Below are 18,069 nucleotides of genomic sequence, written 5' to 3'. Positions count from 1 at the left end.
AGAGGGAAGAGATATGGCAACATATGTATATGTATAACTGATTCACTTTGTTGTAAAGGAGAAACTAACACACTATTGTAAAACAGTTATACTCCAATAAAGATGTTAAAAAAAATTTTTTTTTTAAATAATAAAAATTAAAAATAAAAAAATCTCTCTGGCTTCTGTGTAGATAATGAATCAGAGGGAGCCAGAGAAGGTGTGGGAAGGTCCAGGTGAGAGTTGGTGATGATGATCACGTGACTGATCGTCCTCATTGGTGATCACGTGATGACAGTGAAGCGGACAAGTGATATTGGGAGATGGAATTGATGGGACTTTGTGAATGATTAGATGCAGGCTAAGTGTGAGACAGAAGGAATAATGTCCCAGATCATGTCCAGCCTATGATACAAAAAAGTGGGCAGAGGATGATACCATTTATAAAGAACACTGCAGGAGGAGCAAGTTTGAGGGGTTAAGGTCATGAGTTCAGTTTTAGAGTTGAGATTTCTATAAACCAGTGGGTGAATAGTCTAGTCAATGCTGGTCCTCAAATATGATACAATTTCAATCAGGGTTTTAGAAGTGCTCTGGGCATAGGATGAATATACGTTTATAGTTCTCAAATTATTCTCTATGACCACATTCCTGACCCCACCCCCAGGGTATTTTTGGTTTGATCAGTTGCTCTGAGGGTAAAGAAATCTCAGAAGAAAAAGGGGAAAAGACTGCCCATGTGGTAGGCATTCGAGGCCACATAACACGTTGATGGCCATCTCCTTCTCCATCTTGCCCCCAGGATTTGCTCCAGTCCTCATCTGTGGATTCTTGATCAATCCAGACACCAAATTCATTAACAGCAGTGAGCCTCGGGGTGTGGCTCCCAGCCCAGGCAGCATCAGCAGAACTTGGGGACTTAAATGAAAATTCTCAGGCCCCAGCCCAGACCCACGAAATCAGCAACCCTGAGAGTGGGCCTCGGCAACCTATACTTTAACAAATCCTCCAGGTGATTCTAACGCACATTCAAGTTTAAGGACCACTGACAAGAATCAATCAGGTTTCTTTCACGCGTTGCTTCCTTATTTTCATAATTCTTTTTTCCTGTTAAAATTTCCTTGGCGCTCCAAAATCATAGGCAACATCTAAGTAAGGCTCCTTCCCCAGGTGATGCCATCTCCCTTTTGGGTTGCACACTATCTCCCTCAAGGCGCCTGGACACCCAGTTTTGTCTCCACTAACCTGAATCCTACCCACATCCTTGAGTCAACTGCTGGTGGCACTGCCCTCCCGCTCTGAGCTCCCTCACTTCATTCCAGCTGGACCACTTGGAATGTGGCCTTGTGTTATAAGCTATGTTAGCACCTTCCCAACGGGATCCTACCTTTTATGTGAATTCACCATGTGGGTCTAATATATATAGAAAATCCAATCGAATCTAAACGGCTGTTCTGGATCAGTGTTTCTCAAGGTGGAGTCTACTGGCAAGTGTATGTTGAGAGGACAGATTCTAAGCCCCAACTCTAGCCTATTAAACTAGAACTTCTGAGGACAGGGATCTGCATCTTCAATGCACATTGAAATTCCATCACCCCTGCTGTAGATGAGGTTCATCTTGTTAACTACAAACTTAGATGAATTGCTTCTTGAACACGAAACAGTTAACTAAGACCTGAACGAAAATAAAACAAAATGACAAGAGCTTATCTTGTTCCTAACCTGTGGTCTACATCTTAAATGTATCCTGCAGACTGTCAAGTTTTAAAACAATGGTTTCACACTTTGCCCTCTACAAATACTGGGGGATAATTTCTTATCAGGGTGTCTTCCCCGGCCTACACTTATGGAATTGACTTTTCAGCCCCAACGAATTTTATCTTTTTATTGTCAGTCCAGATACCCGGGCCATTTAGAAGATATCCTTTTCATCTATTTCTCTTAGAAGTATTCATTTGTAAATTGTTAATGTTTACCTTAGCTTCAACAGAATGTAAACATGGAATTTGAGGTGTAAAAAGAAAATACCAAAATAGCTGCCAAAAGGCAAATGACATTATTTATAACTAGTGACACATCTTTCCACAGCCAAAAATATTTCCCAGCTTTAGTTATGAAAGTTAAACGTACTCTCCCACAACCAGCTGCCCCACCAACCTCCTCCCATCAAGTGGGTACATGAGCTCCATACTTGTCCCCCCAACACACCCCCAAAATGCCTGCAGACAGACAGATCCACTGTCAAAATAGTTACTACAAAGCAGGTTATATAACAGAAGCAGAAGAAAGAGAGGAGTGATTTTTAATACCATTGCCAGAGAAGTAGCCATGAAACAGAAGAGAAAATGACAAGCTCTTTCCTAGAATTAGCACGGGGCCTTTCTCAAAACAATCTGTCTTCATCTTTATTTTGTCAAAGACATCTAAATCCTTTTTAAAAAATTGCACTAATTCAATTTTCACCAGCCCTTTCTAAACTGAGCTGTGTAATGGAAAAACAGACACACACACCCCCAAATACATATACATCTGAAGTCTACAAAAATTACTAGCCTTGGGTGGTTCTAATGTATGCTTTTATAACTTTCGTTTTCAAAAAATTGCCAAATTCCATTTCTGAGATGCATTTTAAGAGGATAATTTTAATAGATGTTCATGGAAGGAACCTAGATTGGCTCATTCTGGCTAGCAGGAAAATGTTTTTTTTTAATTGATATATAATTTAAATAAAGCAAAAGTCATCCTTTTTAGGTATACAATTCAATGAGTTTTTAAAAAAATTTCATAATCATTAACTTTTTAAATTTTTATTTTTTATTGAACTATAATTGCTTTACAGTGTTTCAGGTGTACAGCAAACTAATTCAATTATATATATATGTGTGTATTAGTTTTCAGATTCTTTTCCATTATTAAAAAATATTGAATATAGTTCCCTGTGCTATACAGTAGGACCCTGTTGTTTTTCTATTTTATATATATTAGTGTGTATCTATTAATCCCAAACTCCTAATTTATCCCTCCTTCACCCCCTTTCCCCTTCAGTAACCATAGGTTTGTTTTCTGTGTCTGTGAGTCTATTTCTGTTTTGTAAATAAGTTCCTTTGTATCATTTTTTTAGATTCAACATATAAGTGATATCATAGGATATTTGTCTTTGTCTGTCTTACTTCACTTTAGTATGATAATCTCTAGGTCCATCCATGTTGCTACAAATGGCATTATTTCATTCTTTTTAATGGTTGAATAATAGTCCGTTGTATATATATACCACATCTTCTTTACCCATTCATCTGTCGACGGACATTTAGGTTGCTTCCATGTCTCGGCTATTGTAAACAGTGCTGCTATGAACATCGGGGTGCATGTATTTTTTCTCAATTCAATGAGTTTTGATAAATGTACACGATCGTGTAATTACCACCAAAACAATGTTGAGCTGTGCTGCCTAGGAGAGTTGCCACATGTGGCTACTGAGCCCTTGAAATGCGGCTGGTCCAAGATCAGATGTGCCGAGGTGTAAAATACACACCAGACTTCAAAGACTTGGTTTAAAAAAATGCAAAAGATCTAGGGACTTCCCTAGCAGTCCAGCGGTTAAGACTTCGCCTTCCAGTGCAGCAGATGTGGGTTAAGTCACTGGTCAGGGAGCTAAAATCCCACATGCCTTGCGGCCAAAACACCAAAACATAAAACAGAAGCAATACTGTAACAAATTCAATAAAGACTGTAAAAATGTTACACATCAAAAAAAATCTTTAAAAAAATGTAAAAATCTTACTAATATATGGTGTAATTATAATATTTTCCATATATTGGGTTAAATATAATACAGATTAAATAATTCTAGCTGTTTCTTTTTCCTTTTTTAAGGTACCTATTAGAAAATTAAAAGTTACAAGTTACTGGCTTGCATTTCCGGCTCAAATTACATTTTTGTTGGACAATGCTGATATAGATTATTTCTATCCCCCAAAGAGCACCCTCTGGTCCCTTTACAACAGATATCAATTCCCTGTTCCCAGCTTCTGGCAACCACTGCTCGGATTTCCATCCCTAAAGTTTTGCTTTTAAAAGTATTTCCTCTCTTTGTCTTGTATCTTCTAATTTTCCATAATCATCTTGTACTGCTTTTATAGTTCTTTTAAAAAGCTAAAAAGCTATTTCTAACATTAAAAGATTTGAAGAAGTCTTGCCTGATCATTTCCTACAATTTTCATTAACCAATGTCATTTTCATTAACCAATGTCATTTTCATTAACCAGTTCCGAAGCTGGTAGGCCACCACAAGTGCATTCTGGGTAACAAACTGTCTTCCAGAAGAAGATGTGCACAAGTGGTTCATAACTAAATGGAGACCACTGTGCAGACATACAACAGTATCCGTTCACAGATGCTGCCCGGAGATCTGAGCCAGAGGTGGGGAACCTCCCCCATAGCTTAATTGTATTCAGCCTCAGGGGAGTGGAGAGAAAGCTTTATCTGTGCTAAGAAAAGGTCGGACAGAAATATAAGGCACTGAATCGGTAAACCCTTTAAAGGTGGGAGGGCAAGCAGGACAGGAGGCTTTGGCCGCAGGCAGTATCTACTGGTGGGAACTCTGTGGTGGCTGATGAAAATGGCCAGAGAGATGCAGACATACATCCAGTCCACATCCCGCCCCACCCCAGGCTCACTTGTTCCCATTCTGCTTTTCTTCTGATCCCCTTCTAATTAAACTGAAGTTAACTGTTATAATTGGCATTCACATTTCCTGCTCCTATTCACGTTCACGCTTCATTCACTCTTCAGACACTTTCCACCATCTTTCTGATTTTCCAGAATATAAGAACAACACTGGAGGCCAGCTCCTATCCACCTCTGAACTCTTCTCCAGTCCTTCTAGATAATCAACCTTGAACTCATCTCCTCAGATTTCCATCCCTGGCTCCCACCTTCACCCCTTTCCTTTGCAATCCCCTAGAGAATGTGAACAAAGGTCTTTGCATTTTGAGCATTTTACTGCTAGTCCTTTAAGGAAAGGTAGTAAAATGCTAACGAGGTAACTAAAAGCACCTGTGGAGTCTACATCCTCCCCATCCTTTCCCAAAAATTTCTTGTGGAAAATTTCTTCCACCCAGGAAACCATCTACCCAGTTTAGAATGGTATCAAAGGGAGAACAACTGTTGGCCTCAACAATTTGCATCTATGTCATCTGAACATCCAGATGGGGTGACACTCATTTCACCAATGCTTAGCCCCAAAAAGATCCCTTCTGGGTATTTCCACCCCAACTGGAAAATACACTAGAAGTGGAAAAGTTTCCAGTGTGGCTCCCTTGTAAGTTACACACCGGGAAAGGATGGTTCCCTATGACCACCAGAATCCCAGACAGGTTCGCAGATCTGGCACCCTGCTGGAGGATGCAAACACTACCTAGAATGACAGGGACCAGCCTTGCTCTTCTGGAGGCTCCAACCAGTGAGGGGAGACATTCAGATAACCACACAAACGCAAGGATAGTTATTAAATGCACACATGATTTTAATACACGATCAGAGTTGGCAACGGGTCTATTTTTTAAATTTTAAAATAAAAACATTTTTCCCAGAGGGGCAATGCCAGTGAAAGAGGAGGATGTTGTAGATTCTTCAGTGATGCAATGAAAATAAACCATCTGCCATGCATCTCACATATATAATCTCTAATCATTACAAAAACTCTGCAAGGAAGACATTATTATCGCTATTTTATGGATGAAGCAAAGCTAGGTTGAAAATGACTTTGCTGCTGCTAGAAGTGGCCTGGAACTTGATAGAGCACTCAAATGGAAAGCATGCAGTTGTTTATTAAAAAAACTGAAAAATACAGGACATATTTTAACAGAGAGATAGGAAAGGATTATAGGTTCTCTGTATTTGGTGTTGCACGAGGCACTATCAATTTTGGCCTGAAGTAGGTATGAGCCTTGACTTTAAGAAATAAAACAAGAAAAGTTATATGCTTATGTTTGGCAATTGTACAAATGATTTGCACTTAGTTCTCACTCAATGAAAAAAGAAACTGATTCCATCATGTAATAGCCTGGTCACAGGACCTTGGGGAATTCAATCAAGCCCCAAATGAGGTTAATACCTGCAATGCCTACTGCAAAGGGATGGTGTAAAGACTGAAATGAGACAATCTATACACAGGCTATTACACTGTCTGCAATCTTTCAGATTACTTCAACATGAACAAGTTAGCAAAGGTGATCATTATTTTTAACCTGTACTCTGGGGCAGTCAGCATTTGAATGACTAATGAAAAGCTCATATAAACAGAAAATCCAGTCAACTATGTTTCTCGCAGCATGACGGCTGCCGCACATGATTTTTCATTGATCAAATGATGTTCACGATGGGCTCTAAGTATTGTACAAATATTCCCTCTCTTGCATAAGCTGAATATAAGACTCTATCCAACCCAGTTGTCTAAACCTTTCAAAATGGTACCCTCAGCTAAAGATTCCCACTAGTCCTATTTCTAGACACTTTGGAGGAAACTTTGTCACCTGATCCTGACATGAAAGTTAGCTAAATCCTGATAGATTAGCTAGAGGATTGTTCTGTCTGCCTCTAACAAAACCTTTCTTTCAGAGTGCTATCCAAATGCACAAGAGGACAGACCCCAGGACCTTCCAGAGCAGCTCTGTCCAATAGAACTTTTACAACGATGGAAACGTTTTGTCTCCCCTGCGCGATAAGGTAGCCACTAGTTACAGGTAGTCACTTAGCACTTGAAATGCTGTTAGAATGACTGAAGAACCATTTTTTAAAATTTAATTGTCGCATGTGGCTAGTGGCTACCTGCTGGGCAGCACAATTCTGGAGCTTACAAAACAACACTATAATGTTTTTATGGTTGTTTGCCATTACATGCTGTGTGTGTGGCAAAATTCAACCTGTGAGTTTCTTTCATGGCAATACTGGGTGACGACGTTGGGGGGAAAGGAAACCTATAGTTCTCGTCTACTGCTCCTTGTTGACTAACCAGATTCACCAGTGATGTAGAAACAAATCAGCTGAGGCTGGCTCCCAGCAGCAGCAACCTAGCTCCAGAGGGCCTCTGGACGCTGGAGGCAGATCTGGGTAATAGGAACTGCACAAGACTGGGATGAAAACACACAACTCAGAGGACTGTCATGAAAAGTAAATGACCGAACAGGTGAAAGCACCATTTAACTTTGCTCACACCAAAACACTATTTTCACCACCATCTTCCTTTAATTAAGTACATGAGCTTTGATAAGGCTTTGTCTGTTTGGGAATGAACATATAAATAGAGCATAGGAAATTATACCTGTCCTCTCCCTAATCCCCAAGATACACACTGCAAATATTTCAGCTAAGAATTTGGTTTGGAAAAAGGATGTCTTTGTCACAATAATTGTTACAAAGCAAAATAAGCCATGGGGACGTCCTCTTTTCTAAAGAGCATCCCCTGTAGTCCATTCACCATGTTTTTTTCCCCCAAATTTCTTTCACTTTGGCAAAATTCACATAACACAAAATTTACCATCTTAACAATTTTGAAGTGTGCAGTTCAGTGGTATTAAGTAAATTTATATTTATATTGCTTTTTGTCTCCAAAGGTAAAACAATATATTAATATGTAAAATCATATTATAGCAGCACAAGATAAATAAACATCAAATTCAGGATCGTAATCATGGGAGAAGCGGGGAAAAAAGGGGATCAGGGAAGGGATATAAAGGGACTTAAGTTTTATCTTAAATGTTTTATGTCTTTTCAAAAAAATAATGGATCAAATATGGCAAAATTTAAGACTTGACCGAGTTATAAGTATATAGGTGTGTGTTACATCATTTACTATACTTTTATGTATTCTTTTTAATTTTTTTTATTTTGACCTAATTTTAGACTTACAGAGAAGTCACAAACACATTATCCATATATTTTCACCCCACTCCCCCTAATGTTAATATCTTATGCAACCATACTACAATAATCAGACCAGAAAATTAACTTTGGTACAATACCATTAACTAAAATAAAGAACATAGTGAAGTCTCCCTAGGTTTTCCACTAATGTCCTTTTCCTATTATAATCCTATCTAGAATCCCACAGTGCATTTAGTTGTTATTTCTCTTTAGTCTTCTGCAGTTTGTGACAGTTATTCTCTCATTATTAGGCTGCAATTATACATTTTGGGCAAGACCACCATAAAAATGACGTTGTGTCCTCAGTGTATCATATGACAGGGTTCATGACATCTTTTTATACTGTTAAAATATTTCATAATTTCAAAAAATGAAGAATAAGTAGCTATATTAGTCTGGGTTCGCCAGAGAAACAGAACCAACAGTACACATATGAATGTGTGTATATACACACACACACACACACACACACATACAAAAATGAATGAGAAAAGAGGCTTATTGTAACGAATTGGCTCATGCAATTAGAGGCTGAAAAGTCCCAAGATCTGCCCTCTGCAAGCTGGCGACCCAGGACAGCCAACAGTGTAGTTCCAGTCCAAGTCCAATGGCCTGAGAACCAGGAGAACTGATGATGTAAATTCCAGTCTGAGTCCAAAGGCAGGAGAAAACCAACGTCCCAGCTCAAAGACAGTCAGGCAAGATAGAGCAAATTCTCCCTTACTCAGCTTTTTGTTCTATTCAGGTTTCAAAGGATTGGAGGAGGCCCTCCCACACCAGGGAGGGCAACCTGCCTCAGTCAGTCCACCAATGCAAATGTTAATTTCATCTAGAAGCATCCTCACAGACACCCGGAATGATGTTGAGCCAAATATCTGGGTACCCTGTGGCCTAGTCAAGTTAACACACAAAACTAACCATAACAGTAGCTTAATTTCTAAGTTAGAAACTTCCCACTCTATTTAGTTAGGCTCCAAATCCCATCAAGTCAAATGGATTTGAGGAAGTGTTCCAATTTTCAAAACTTCCATTACTACCGGCTTCAGTTCTAAAACGTTGTAAATTCACAACATACTATCATTTTTGAAACCTCAAGAGCTTTATTACAGATGATTTTGCTTCACGAGAAGAGGTAATGATGAGCCAGTTATACTATTTAGGTAACATACCTGTGATCCAAGAAAAGCTAGCCCACCAAGTCAAAATAAGGCCCTAGGAAAGAAATTAACACAAGGGGTATTGTTAACGAGGACCTCAAATCCCCTGATCTGTTATTAGACGTAAAAGCCGAGTTATCTTTTAGAAGTACATGCGCTCCTCAGCATGGCCTCCTAAAGATGGCGTGTGTTGTTGCTATTTCAATGTTGCTTTAGGAAAAAAATATCTGAACAAATTATGTAATATATATCAAACAATTAACAGTGATTATCCTTTTTCTGGGGCAGGAGAAAAGGTGAGTTTCAGGGACTTTCACTACTTGAGTTGTAGTTAAAATGAAATATATATGTATACATATGTACACACACACACACACACACACACACACAGAGCGAATATACAGAGAAACGGCAGTATGGTACAAATAAATAAAATTTGAAGTTTTCTCTGAGGCTTCCCCTGTGTGAAGCTCTTTTACCTTCAGGATCACTCTAAACTTTAGAAGTTTAGGCTGAGAAATAGTTCTTTCCTACGTAAATATTTATGTTTAGTCCCATTTCCATGGTAACGGTATAGCATACAGCTTTCCTATCACCTTCACTGCAGCTGCACGGGAAGAAAGCTACTCATGAACCCTGTTCTAGGCTCACCATGGCTCTGTGAGGAGGTCACAGAGTTTTCATGAAAAGCCAGAGCACAGGAATCCAGATCTCATTATGCCAAAGAGGAAGCTGAATATTTACTTTAAATCTCATTTTAGCCTGCCCCAGATGTGGACGCCATTGTTTTGGGCCAGTTCTACGGACCGCTTACTTAGAACACACTGTTCCCCTCAAAGGAGTTTCTTTAAAGGAACCAGAATACAAGTTTGATTTTGGCCTAAGTCAAACTCTGCCAAGAATCTTTCAGGGAGGAGGTGGGCGGGGTATATAACTGCTCATGCCTTGGTTCCTTTGTCTGTAAAACAGAGCAACTAACGATACGTAACTGATTGGGTTGCTGTGAAGATTAAACAATAAGCACATATGAAGTGCTTAAAATCGGACCTGGCATGTAGTAAGTGGCCAATAAATGCTCGGGAGCACAGCATGTTGCTCCTGACCCACACCCGCTGGGATTAATCTAGAACCCCAGTCACTCGCGGGATCTGTGGCCACTTGCCAGGTGGCCTCTGTTGGGTACAGATGGTGTCTCCCCAACTCCAACTCTGCCTATTTCTTATATCAGGGCAGCATAACTCCTGAAACAGACTCACCTGAAACAATCTTATTTAACAGAACCCAGAAATTTAACTGGTACAACAGCAAAAAACCTGAGAGGCGTAGAAAACTTTAAATGTAATCTTGTTAAATGGAAACAAAGACAGAAAAATATTTGAAAAAGATCTCTACGCAACTGACAGATTCCAATGAGTCGAGGTTCTTTTAAGTCAGACCAGTGTTTCTTGGCTTTTTCCTTTTTTGGACCTGTGTGTTTGTGTGTGTGTTGAAATCCATGCTTCTTTTGGGATAAATATAAAAACCGTATGGTTTCTTTTAATACTGTTTGAAACTTGAAATTTTTAAAAAAGTGACCAAAAGCATATCTAAGCAATGTTAATTTAAAGAACATGCTTTTGCAACATTGGAAATAAACTACACTCCAATGAAAAAAATTTTTTTTAAAAACCAGAACATGCTTTTTCCAAGTACACACACACTTCATTCCTTGGAAACTCTGAGTGGAAGCCCTACTCCCTTCCTGAGAATCACTGAATTGACCGAAAAACAGTACCCCATAGCCCCGCAGTTTAGACCAGGCTGGCAGTTGCTGTAACTACATTTGCCAAGATGATTTTGCTCTTAGAAAAGGTTATTTTTTGTTTAGTCTCTGCAACTGACAGCCTTCAATCCTACACCCACATTTGTCCTCAGAATTTGCACATTTGGAAACAGACAATGAACGATTTACTTCCCCACCTACAAAGTACCCACTGAGAGCTGACCAATCCCACATAATTCCACGATGCCAGTGGGAAGGGAAGGGTAGACTGGGAGGTGGAAGGACTCGGTGAGCAGCAGAGGCGCCTAGAGGAAGACGGCACGGAAAAGCAAAGCTCTAATTCTAGAAAAACCAAGGCAGCTCATGTTACTGAAGAGGCCGTCAAAGGAGATAACATTGGGAACGAGGAAACAAGGACAACGAGGACAGAGATCCAGGTAACAGAACTGGTGTAAAACAGTGCAGACAATCTCAGGAATAAGGCAGAAGCCTAGCTGGGACACTCGAAGTAGAAAACAGAGGTCCTCAACGATGCATTCCTCCAAACTTGTCCACAACCGTCTTCACTTTTTTCCTTCTAATACTAGGAAATAACACTCTCCTTTTATTACTACCGAGCTCCCTGTCCATGCCATGGATCCCACCCTTACTCTCTCCAAAAGCAACAGCCAACTGTTTAGGTTTTGAATCTCTCCCCCTGTACTGACTATGGACCGTTTTTGTATTTGGGGGGTCGGTGCGGAAACCAAGCTTGCCTCTGCCTCCCCCTCTCACTTTCTCATCCAGACAGTGCTGAAGTATGGTTTAGGTTCACTGTTCCCACCTCGTCTCCTCCCATCCATTCCTCAACCCAGTGCAAACCTACTGACTCCGTTCTCATAAAAGCCAACTGATAAACATTCACGCTGTCAAGTGCGCTGGAAGTTCTGCTTTGTTTGCTTGTTTTAATCATGTCGAGTATCCAATATACTTTGAATTACCTGGAAGAATGCCTGACAAATGAAACTTCCATCCAAGTACAGGCTTACAGGATAAAAACCCAGTTCCCTAACAGGGGTGGAAGACCTTCCACCATCTCACTGACCCCGTTTACCTCCTCATGTTTGATCTCCCCACACTCCTGGGGGGAGTTGTTTCTCACCTGGGGGATCCTTGCTCACATGTCCCCTCTGCCTGAAAGGTCCTCTCCCCCAACCCCTCCCCCCCTTCCACCTCACTAACTTCCACACCCCCCTAAATACTGAGATCGGAGGGAATCCTCTCTTGGAGACTTTTCAGAACCCCCCCTCCCCCATCTCTGCCCGGCTGCACAAGGTGCCTTCTTCCATTCTCCCATGACATTATTTTTAAGTTCTGTTGCTGCACTTACCATTCTGTCCTATAAGAGGCTGTTTATGTCCGTTTCCCCAGATAGGCTCTAAATTCCCTCTAGACAAGAACTATCCTGGACACCCACATGACAAGAGGGAAGTAACCGCCATGGCGTTTGTCCTTCTGCGCTCAAGAGGGAATCCTCCTCAGCAGGGCTGATATGGATACAGGATATTTGGGGAGAAAGGCACTGGCTACTGTAGCTTTCTATCCCTTTCTGCTCTCTTCCCACATTTTTGACAATAACTTGGGTCCTTGTGTTGCCATGGTAACCAACAGTCCCAAAACACAGACTTCTGGCAGTTGGACTTTTAGCCACTGAGACTCAGGATCTGAAGGATTGTTCACCTCCCCGGTTTCTGGCTCAGGAGTTGGCAGCACCTCTTTCACGTGGGCAGCCACCAGAGCAGAGCATTACAGAGATTACAACATGTTGAGTGCATGCATGTGAGTGTGTGTGTATTCTCACCCTCTGCCCCAGTTACTTACTGGGGCATCATAGAAAAAGCTGCACTAAAAAGTGCCATCAGATGGTGGGAGGGTGGGCATCTAAATGGCTATAACCTTCCTGGGAAGCAATTTGGTAACAACTATTAAGGAGCCTTTAATACATTTGTGATCTTTGATCCATTAAACCCACATTTAAGAATATAAAGAGAGACAAAGATTAACAAGGGAGTTTACTGCAGATTTATCTATTAAGGACAATAACTACTAATGGTCATTAATAAGAAAGTGGTAAAAAGTGACAGAATAGCCATATATTTGTTTATTGTAGGTTATGCCATAAAATATAATAATCTCAGTTTCAACCAATGTGACTTTCATATCTACACATATATGTGACGTGACTGTACATATATATATATATATACACACACACACACACACATATACGTATAAGTACATATAAAGAAAAAGAAGAGATTATAAGGGAGTCCACCAAAATGTTTTCATGATGATTATCATTATCTCTGGACAGGGGGAATCACAGGCATATTTATTTTGATCTTTATACTTTTTTATATTTTTCAAATTTTATACCATGATGTTTTTTTATTTTATGATACAAGTTCTTTCAACTGTAGTAACAGATGATGTGAGGCATCCGGTGAAGACGCTTAGTAGAGAGGGTCGTATAGGACAGGTTTTGAAAGGGAGAGGGCTGCCTCTTTCATTCTTCACTGCAGATTGCAAAACAGGATGAACTTCTATCAGAATGCGATAGCTCCAAATAGAAAAAGGAATGCATAACGTTATTGTGTGAGTACCATTATTACCTTCTTCTTTTCCCCAATCCCACTCATTTTTTCTTTCTTTTGAAGATCCCCGGGATGAGGGAGACCTGAGATTTGCACCTTTGAACTCCACGGCGCACTCATTCTCCAGCAGCTCCGAATCAAACCTGAGTCTCTCTGTAGGCTATTTCCCCGGTGAGGACAACTTTTCCCATGAGAACATTATCTCCTGTGAAGACACATCTCCTGAAGGTCCTTCAATCCACTTTGTCCCTCCTATCCAAGGGACATGGCGGACTGAAAACATAGGGAGACTCCTGGGGAAACGAGACCAAATACAGGACGACCCAGAGCAGTTTTGTGAAATAAGCATCACCCTGGCCTGGGATGTTGACATGGCCTCTAAGAATTCAGACTCGATGGCTAACTGGGACCTAAGTGGAGACAACCAGTGGATAGACAAGTATCCCAAAGAGAAGACACAACTGACTCTCAGCAAACTGGATGGTCTTGTGCAAAAGCTTGAGAAATTTCTACAGAACCAGAAAGATGATGAAGATGAGGACTCTGTGTTCCACGAATCTGTTCAGGAGGAAGACTCTCAGCTGTCTAGCAGCTCCCCGCCAGGTATGGCTCAGCTTGGTCATCAAGAACATGAGAGCTGTCAAGACTTGACCAAGTTCAACCCATCAGAAAATGAAGATGTCATCCAGTTTGCACAGATTCCTCCAAGGCTTCAGAAACATGAGCTTTTGCTGAAGTGAGCACAGAGGTGCCTCACAGGCCTGGTGGAGGGGCCAGGTGGGAATGCACAGAGAATTACTACCTCCTATAAAAGGGTCAGAGTGGAGTTGAAGGGAAAATACTGAGGAGCACCAAGGCAGAGAAGAGGGTAGGAAAGTAAAGAAAAAGCCAGCAATTATGACCAAAATAGGTGTGCGTGTGTGTGTGTGCGTGTGTGCGTGTAAGTATTAATGAGTACTGAAACTGTGCATGTACAGTTGGGTTATTTTTGGTTAAAGGATTTGAGCTCCATAAATGGATAAATATTGACCCCACTGTTGTCTAGGTTACACAATATCTAAAACTCATTTTCTTGGCCGATAATAAGCCAGGTCACTGGCAGCCAAAGGACAAGTATTGCAGAGCCCTCCTCAATCTCATCAGGTCCGCAAGAGAAGGAGGACACTCACTCCAGCACACAAGCCCTCTCCTGTCTGAACTTCGGGTGGATCTTCCGCTGGCTAAGGCACCAAGTCCCCTCTTCATTTTGGGGAGAGAGCACCCCGAGAAGGCCACTGAGAGCCCCCATCAGCTAGCACAAAAGAAACGACTCTCTCACAGAAGCAAGAGAATCCAACCACAAGAATCCCTCGAATTAGGACACCCCATATCGCCAGATTTTTAAACTTTTTGATAGCCCCTATTCTACAATCCCCATGAGCTATTTTTTTCCCAATAAACAAAATACATATTCTTGTTATCCATGTCTTCTGCTCTCAGCTCAAGATGCTGGCTCAGGCTGAAAGTTTATATGTTGGCCCGAAGACGGAAATATATTCTCTGGGAAGTTTCAGTATTACCATCCTTCCTAACTTGAAGGCATTCTTTTTCCCTCCTCTCCCCACTTCTTTCTGTATTTCACCCTATTTCACTTTATATATTTTAACCGATTTTATCATTAATCCAAATCCCCACTTTCAGAAGGCAGCAGTACAACCCGTCAAATTCCCAACATGGCAGGATGGCTTTGGTTGAACCTGCAGGACTCAAGCAAGTGGCAGAGGATACCAAGTCCCTCAGGAAGCTAAGCTCAATTGGCAGTTTCAGGCGTTCAAGGCGGCAGATCTGATGTTCCCAGAAGATCTGACTGGTTCTAGTACACCTTGCCTTGGCTAGAATAAGTAGCCCACTTAGGAGGAATGCGAGGATTGGGAATGCCTAACTTTCCTTATTCATAAGACGGGGAAGGTAATAATACAGACTTCATAAGGTTGTTGTGAGAATTAATGAGATAATGCAAGCACTTGAATAATATCATTACTAATGTTATGGCTATTATTCATTCTCCTGAGGATATCCCCAGAAGCCCTGATCCAAGGAACATCCAAGAGTGAGAATTTAAGAGTCAATTCTCATTGAAATATTTCCCACACCGAAGCAATATTTACAAAAAGTTATGGGTTTCAGCAGATCTTGACTCAACCAAGTTCCCTCCCAGTCCATTCCCCACTGTGCCCTCTGAAATTCCTTTACAATGGTCACTAAACTTTCCAATAAATGTCAACTTCTTTGAGGAAGGCTGTAGTCACACTTTTAGCCCCTATTATTGTTATCACCTCACCTCCTGGGTACCACCACCATCCTCCTTATTCACGCTCAGGTTTACTCAAGAGCCCTCCTTCAGCTTTTGCTACCACCCTCTAGGACCTTCAGAGTTCATATGATTCTTTGGTTTCAAACTCCTTCCTTTCCACAATTTTAATTTCTTTATCTCTTCCTTCCTCTCTTTTTCTCCTTCCTTCCACAAAATTTAGCACATAGGAGCACAAGATAATTTTCTAGCTTACAAAAAACAAAGCAAAAACACATTCAATCTTTGAGCTCCAGCTGGCTTATTATTTAAGAGATAAAGCCATGTAAACATATGACTATAAAGGGTTATGGCTGGTAATACAATAGTTTGTACACGGTCCATACTGACTACTAAACAATAATCAATTCAACATGGGGAGGTAGATTTTACAAGGTTTCATATACGAGGTTGCTTGAGTCACAAATGTGGTTAGTTTAAGGCGGAGGACTTTAGAAACTGGCATGGAGTTAAGGTGTGCGATCCTGGCTGGTTATACATGAGAGACACTGGAGAGGATATTGTCCCAGGAAAGACAGCACCATGGGAAGGAAGGAATCAAAGAGCAGGGCCTTCTTAGCAGTATATGCTCATGGTCACACCCTGAATCTCTGCACAGCCACACTCCTCACTTTATCCACCTCTCTGAGAATATTTCCCATTCAACTAGCTCACGTGAATGCCCTCCGCCACCTTCAGCTGCTCTTTGACTTCACCAAGACTTTGAGTCCCATTACCCTACCCGTTCCATGACTTTCATTCACCTCCTTCCAGATGCAACCTTTGCCCCTCCTTCCCAAGCCATGGCATATCCACCACATCTACTAGCATTCACAGTGCCTGCCCTTTTCTTCTCCCAGCTCTTCTTTTAATCTATACTCTCCAAATTCCCCAACAGAACAACTGTCTTGCGTCTCATAAGGGCCAATACACAAACATAGGAATTACCGTCTCCATTCCCTGGAGAATTCCCCCAGTGCCTTCTCAAGTCCATATTGCCTAGGGCACTCATCCTTAAAGACCCTGCTCTAGGGCTGCTATGAGGCCAAGACTGATTCTTCCAGTTGACATGGTCAACTTTACTTAAGCTGTCCCCCAGTCCCTACCCTCACACCATGACTTGTACTTTTCAGCTCTCTTGATATGACTATTTTACCTACAGACTCCGACCTCTTGAGGGCAAGCACCAGGTCTCGGTTCCTTTTCACTGCAAGATCTTAACACAGTGTCTGGTACAGAGTGATCTGTCTCTATATAATCTTTTTAATGATTTGAATATGTCCTATTTCTCTTTTTCCCTACATAATTTTCTTTAAAAATGGAATACAACAGCTTAGAGTTGCTATTCCTTAAGTCAAAAGTCACTGGCCAGCAGGGTTAAGAGCAGGAAAGGAGAGTTAGGGGGGAGACAGGAAGAAGAGAAAATGGCAATCTGTGTAAAGTCAAGTGAGGTGGCTTGACCTTGACTGAGAAACCTAAGACCAGAGGAATTTAGCAACTAATGTGAAAATTTAATTCAACAAATATACATGGAGCCTTACTGTTGCTTTAACCAGACACCATGATACGCCTAAAAGAAAGATAACATCTCCTACCGTCATGGCGCTTGTAACCAGTCTTGTTGCTTTGCTCAATTCTTTCTCTAGTAATTAAGTCAACCTCTAAGAAAAACTCACCCAAAAACTCACTTTAAGATTGCCCACACTGAATAAGAAGCCCTGTTCATTTGTAAGATTTCTGACATATTTGTGTTTATTTTTCAGTGTTGTATAAACCTGTTTGACAAGTATGAAGCCACCTCTACGATTTAAGCAATGCACTTTACAAGCCTTTGTAATAAATATTCTTTATAAAGAATTGGAATGCTAAATATTCCTTGGGGTTGTTGTGCTACATCTTAGAAAGTGAGTCAAAGTGTTTAAAAATAGGAACTATTTCAGTACCTCCCCATTTAGTACAGCGTCAAATATGCTATGAAGCTCTTAGCTACATGCCAGCCTAGGACCAGGTTCTCTGCTCTGTGTCGTGTCCAAAGGGCTGGTGGAGGCCACTACACACCAAGTGGACTGACAGCAAACTGGGCATGGCCATGAGAGACTCCAGCTTTGCAGAAACCTCAGGATTCTAGGAGAATGACTGCTCTTGCCGGGTACGTGCCAATCTAATTCCTTCAAGTGAATTGCTCAACCTCGAGACCCATAAAGTTCCGAAGCTTGAATTAGTGAGGTTTTGCCTTAAATATTCATATTCTGGAATCTATAACAACACCATAACATAAGCCAGCAT

General features: G+C 41.0%; 2 protein-coding genes across 14 annotated transcripts in view; one reads left to right on the top strand and one right to left on the bottom strand.

The window, feature by feature from the left end:
- Window positions 1–18,069, bottom strand: part of PPFIBP1 (PPFIA binding protein 1) — a 189,179-nt gene that overhangs the window by 90,348 nt on the left and 80,762 nt on the right. The window lies entirely within an intron of this gene.
- On the top strand, window positions 4,331–16,879 carry C6H12orf71 (chromosome 6 C12orf71 homolog). Its single transcript, XM_028491497.1, is given in 5 exon segments — window positions 4,331–4,398; window positions 6,995–7,089; window positions 13,461–14,190; window positions 14,542–14,696; window positions 14,699–16,879. Coding segments are annotated over 5 exon segments (1,188 nt in total). The 3' UTR covers window positions 14,839–16,879.

This window comes from Physeter macrocephalus, chromosome 6 (genome assembly GCF_002837175.3).
Source record: "Physeter macrocephalus isolate SW-GA chromosome 6, ASM283717v5, whole genome shotgun sequence".
NCBI lineage: Eukaryota > Metazoa > Chordata > Mammalia > Artiodactyla > Physeteridae > Physeter > Physeter macrocephalus.
The sequence above is the reverse complement of the archived record's forward strand: the minus strand, read 5'-3'. Positions and strand labels throughout refer to the sequence as shown.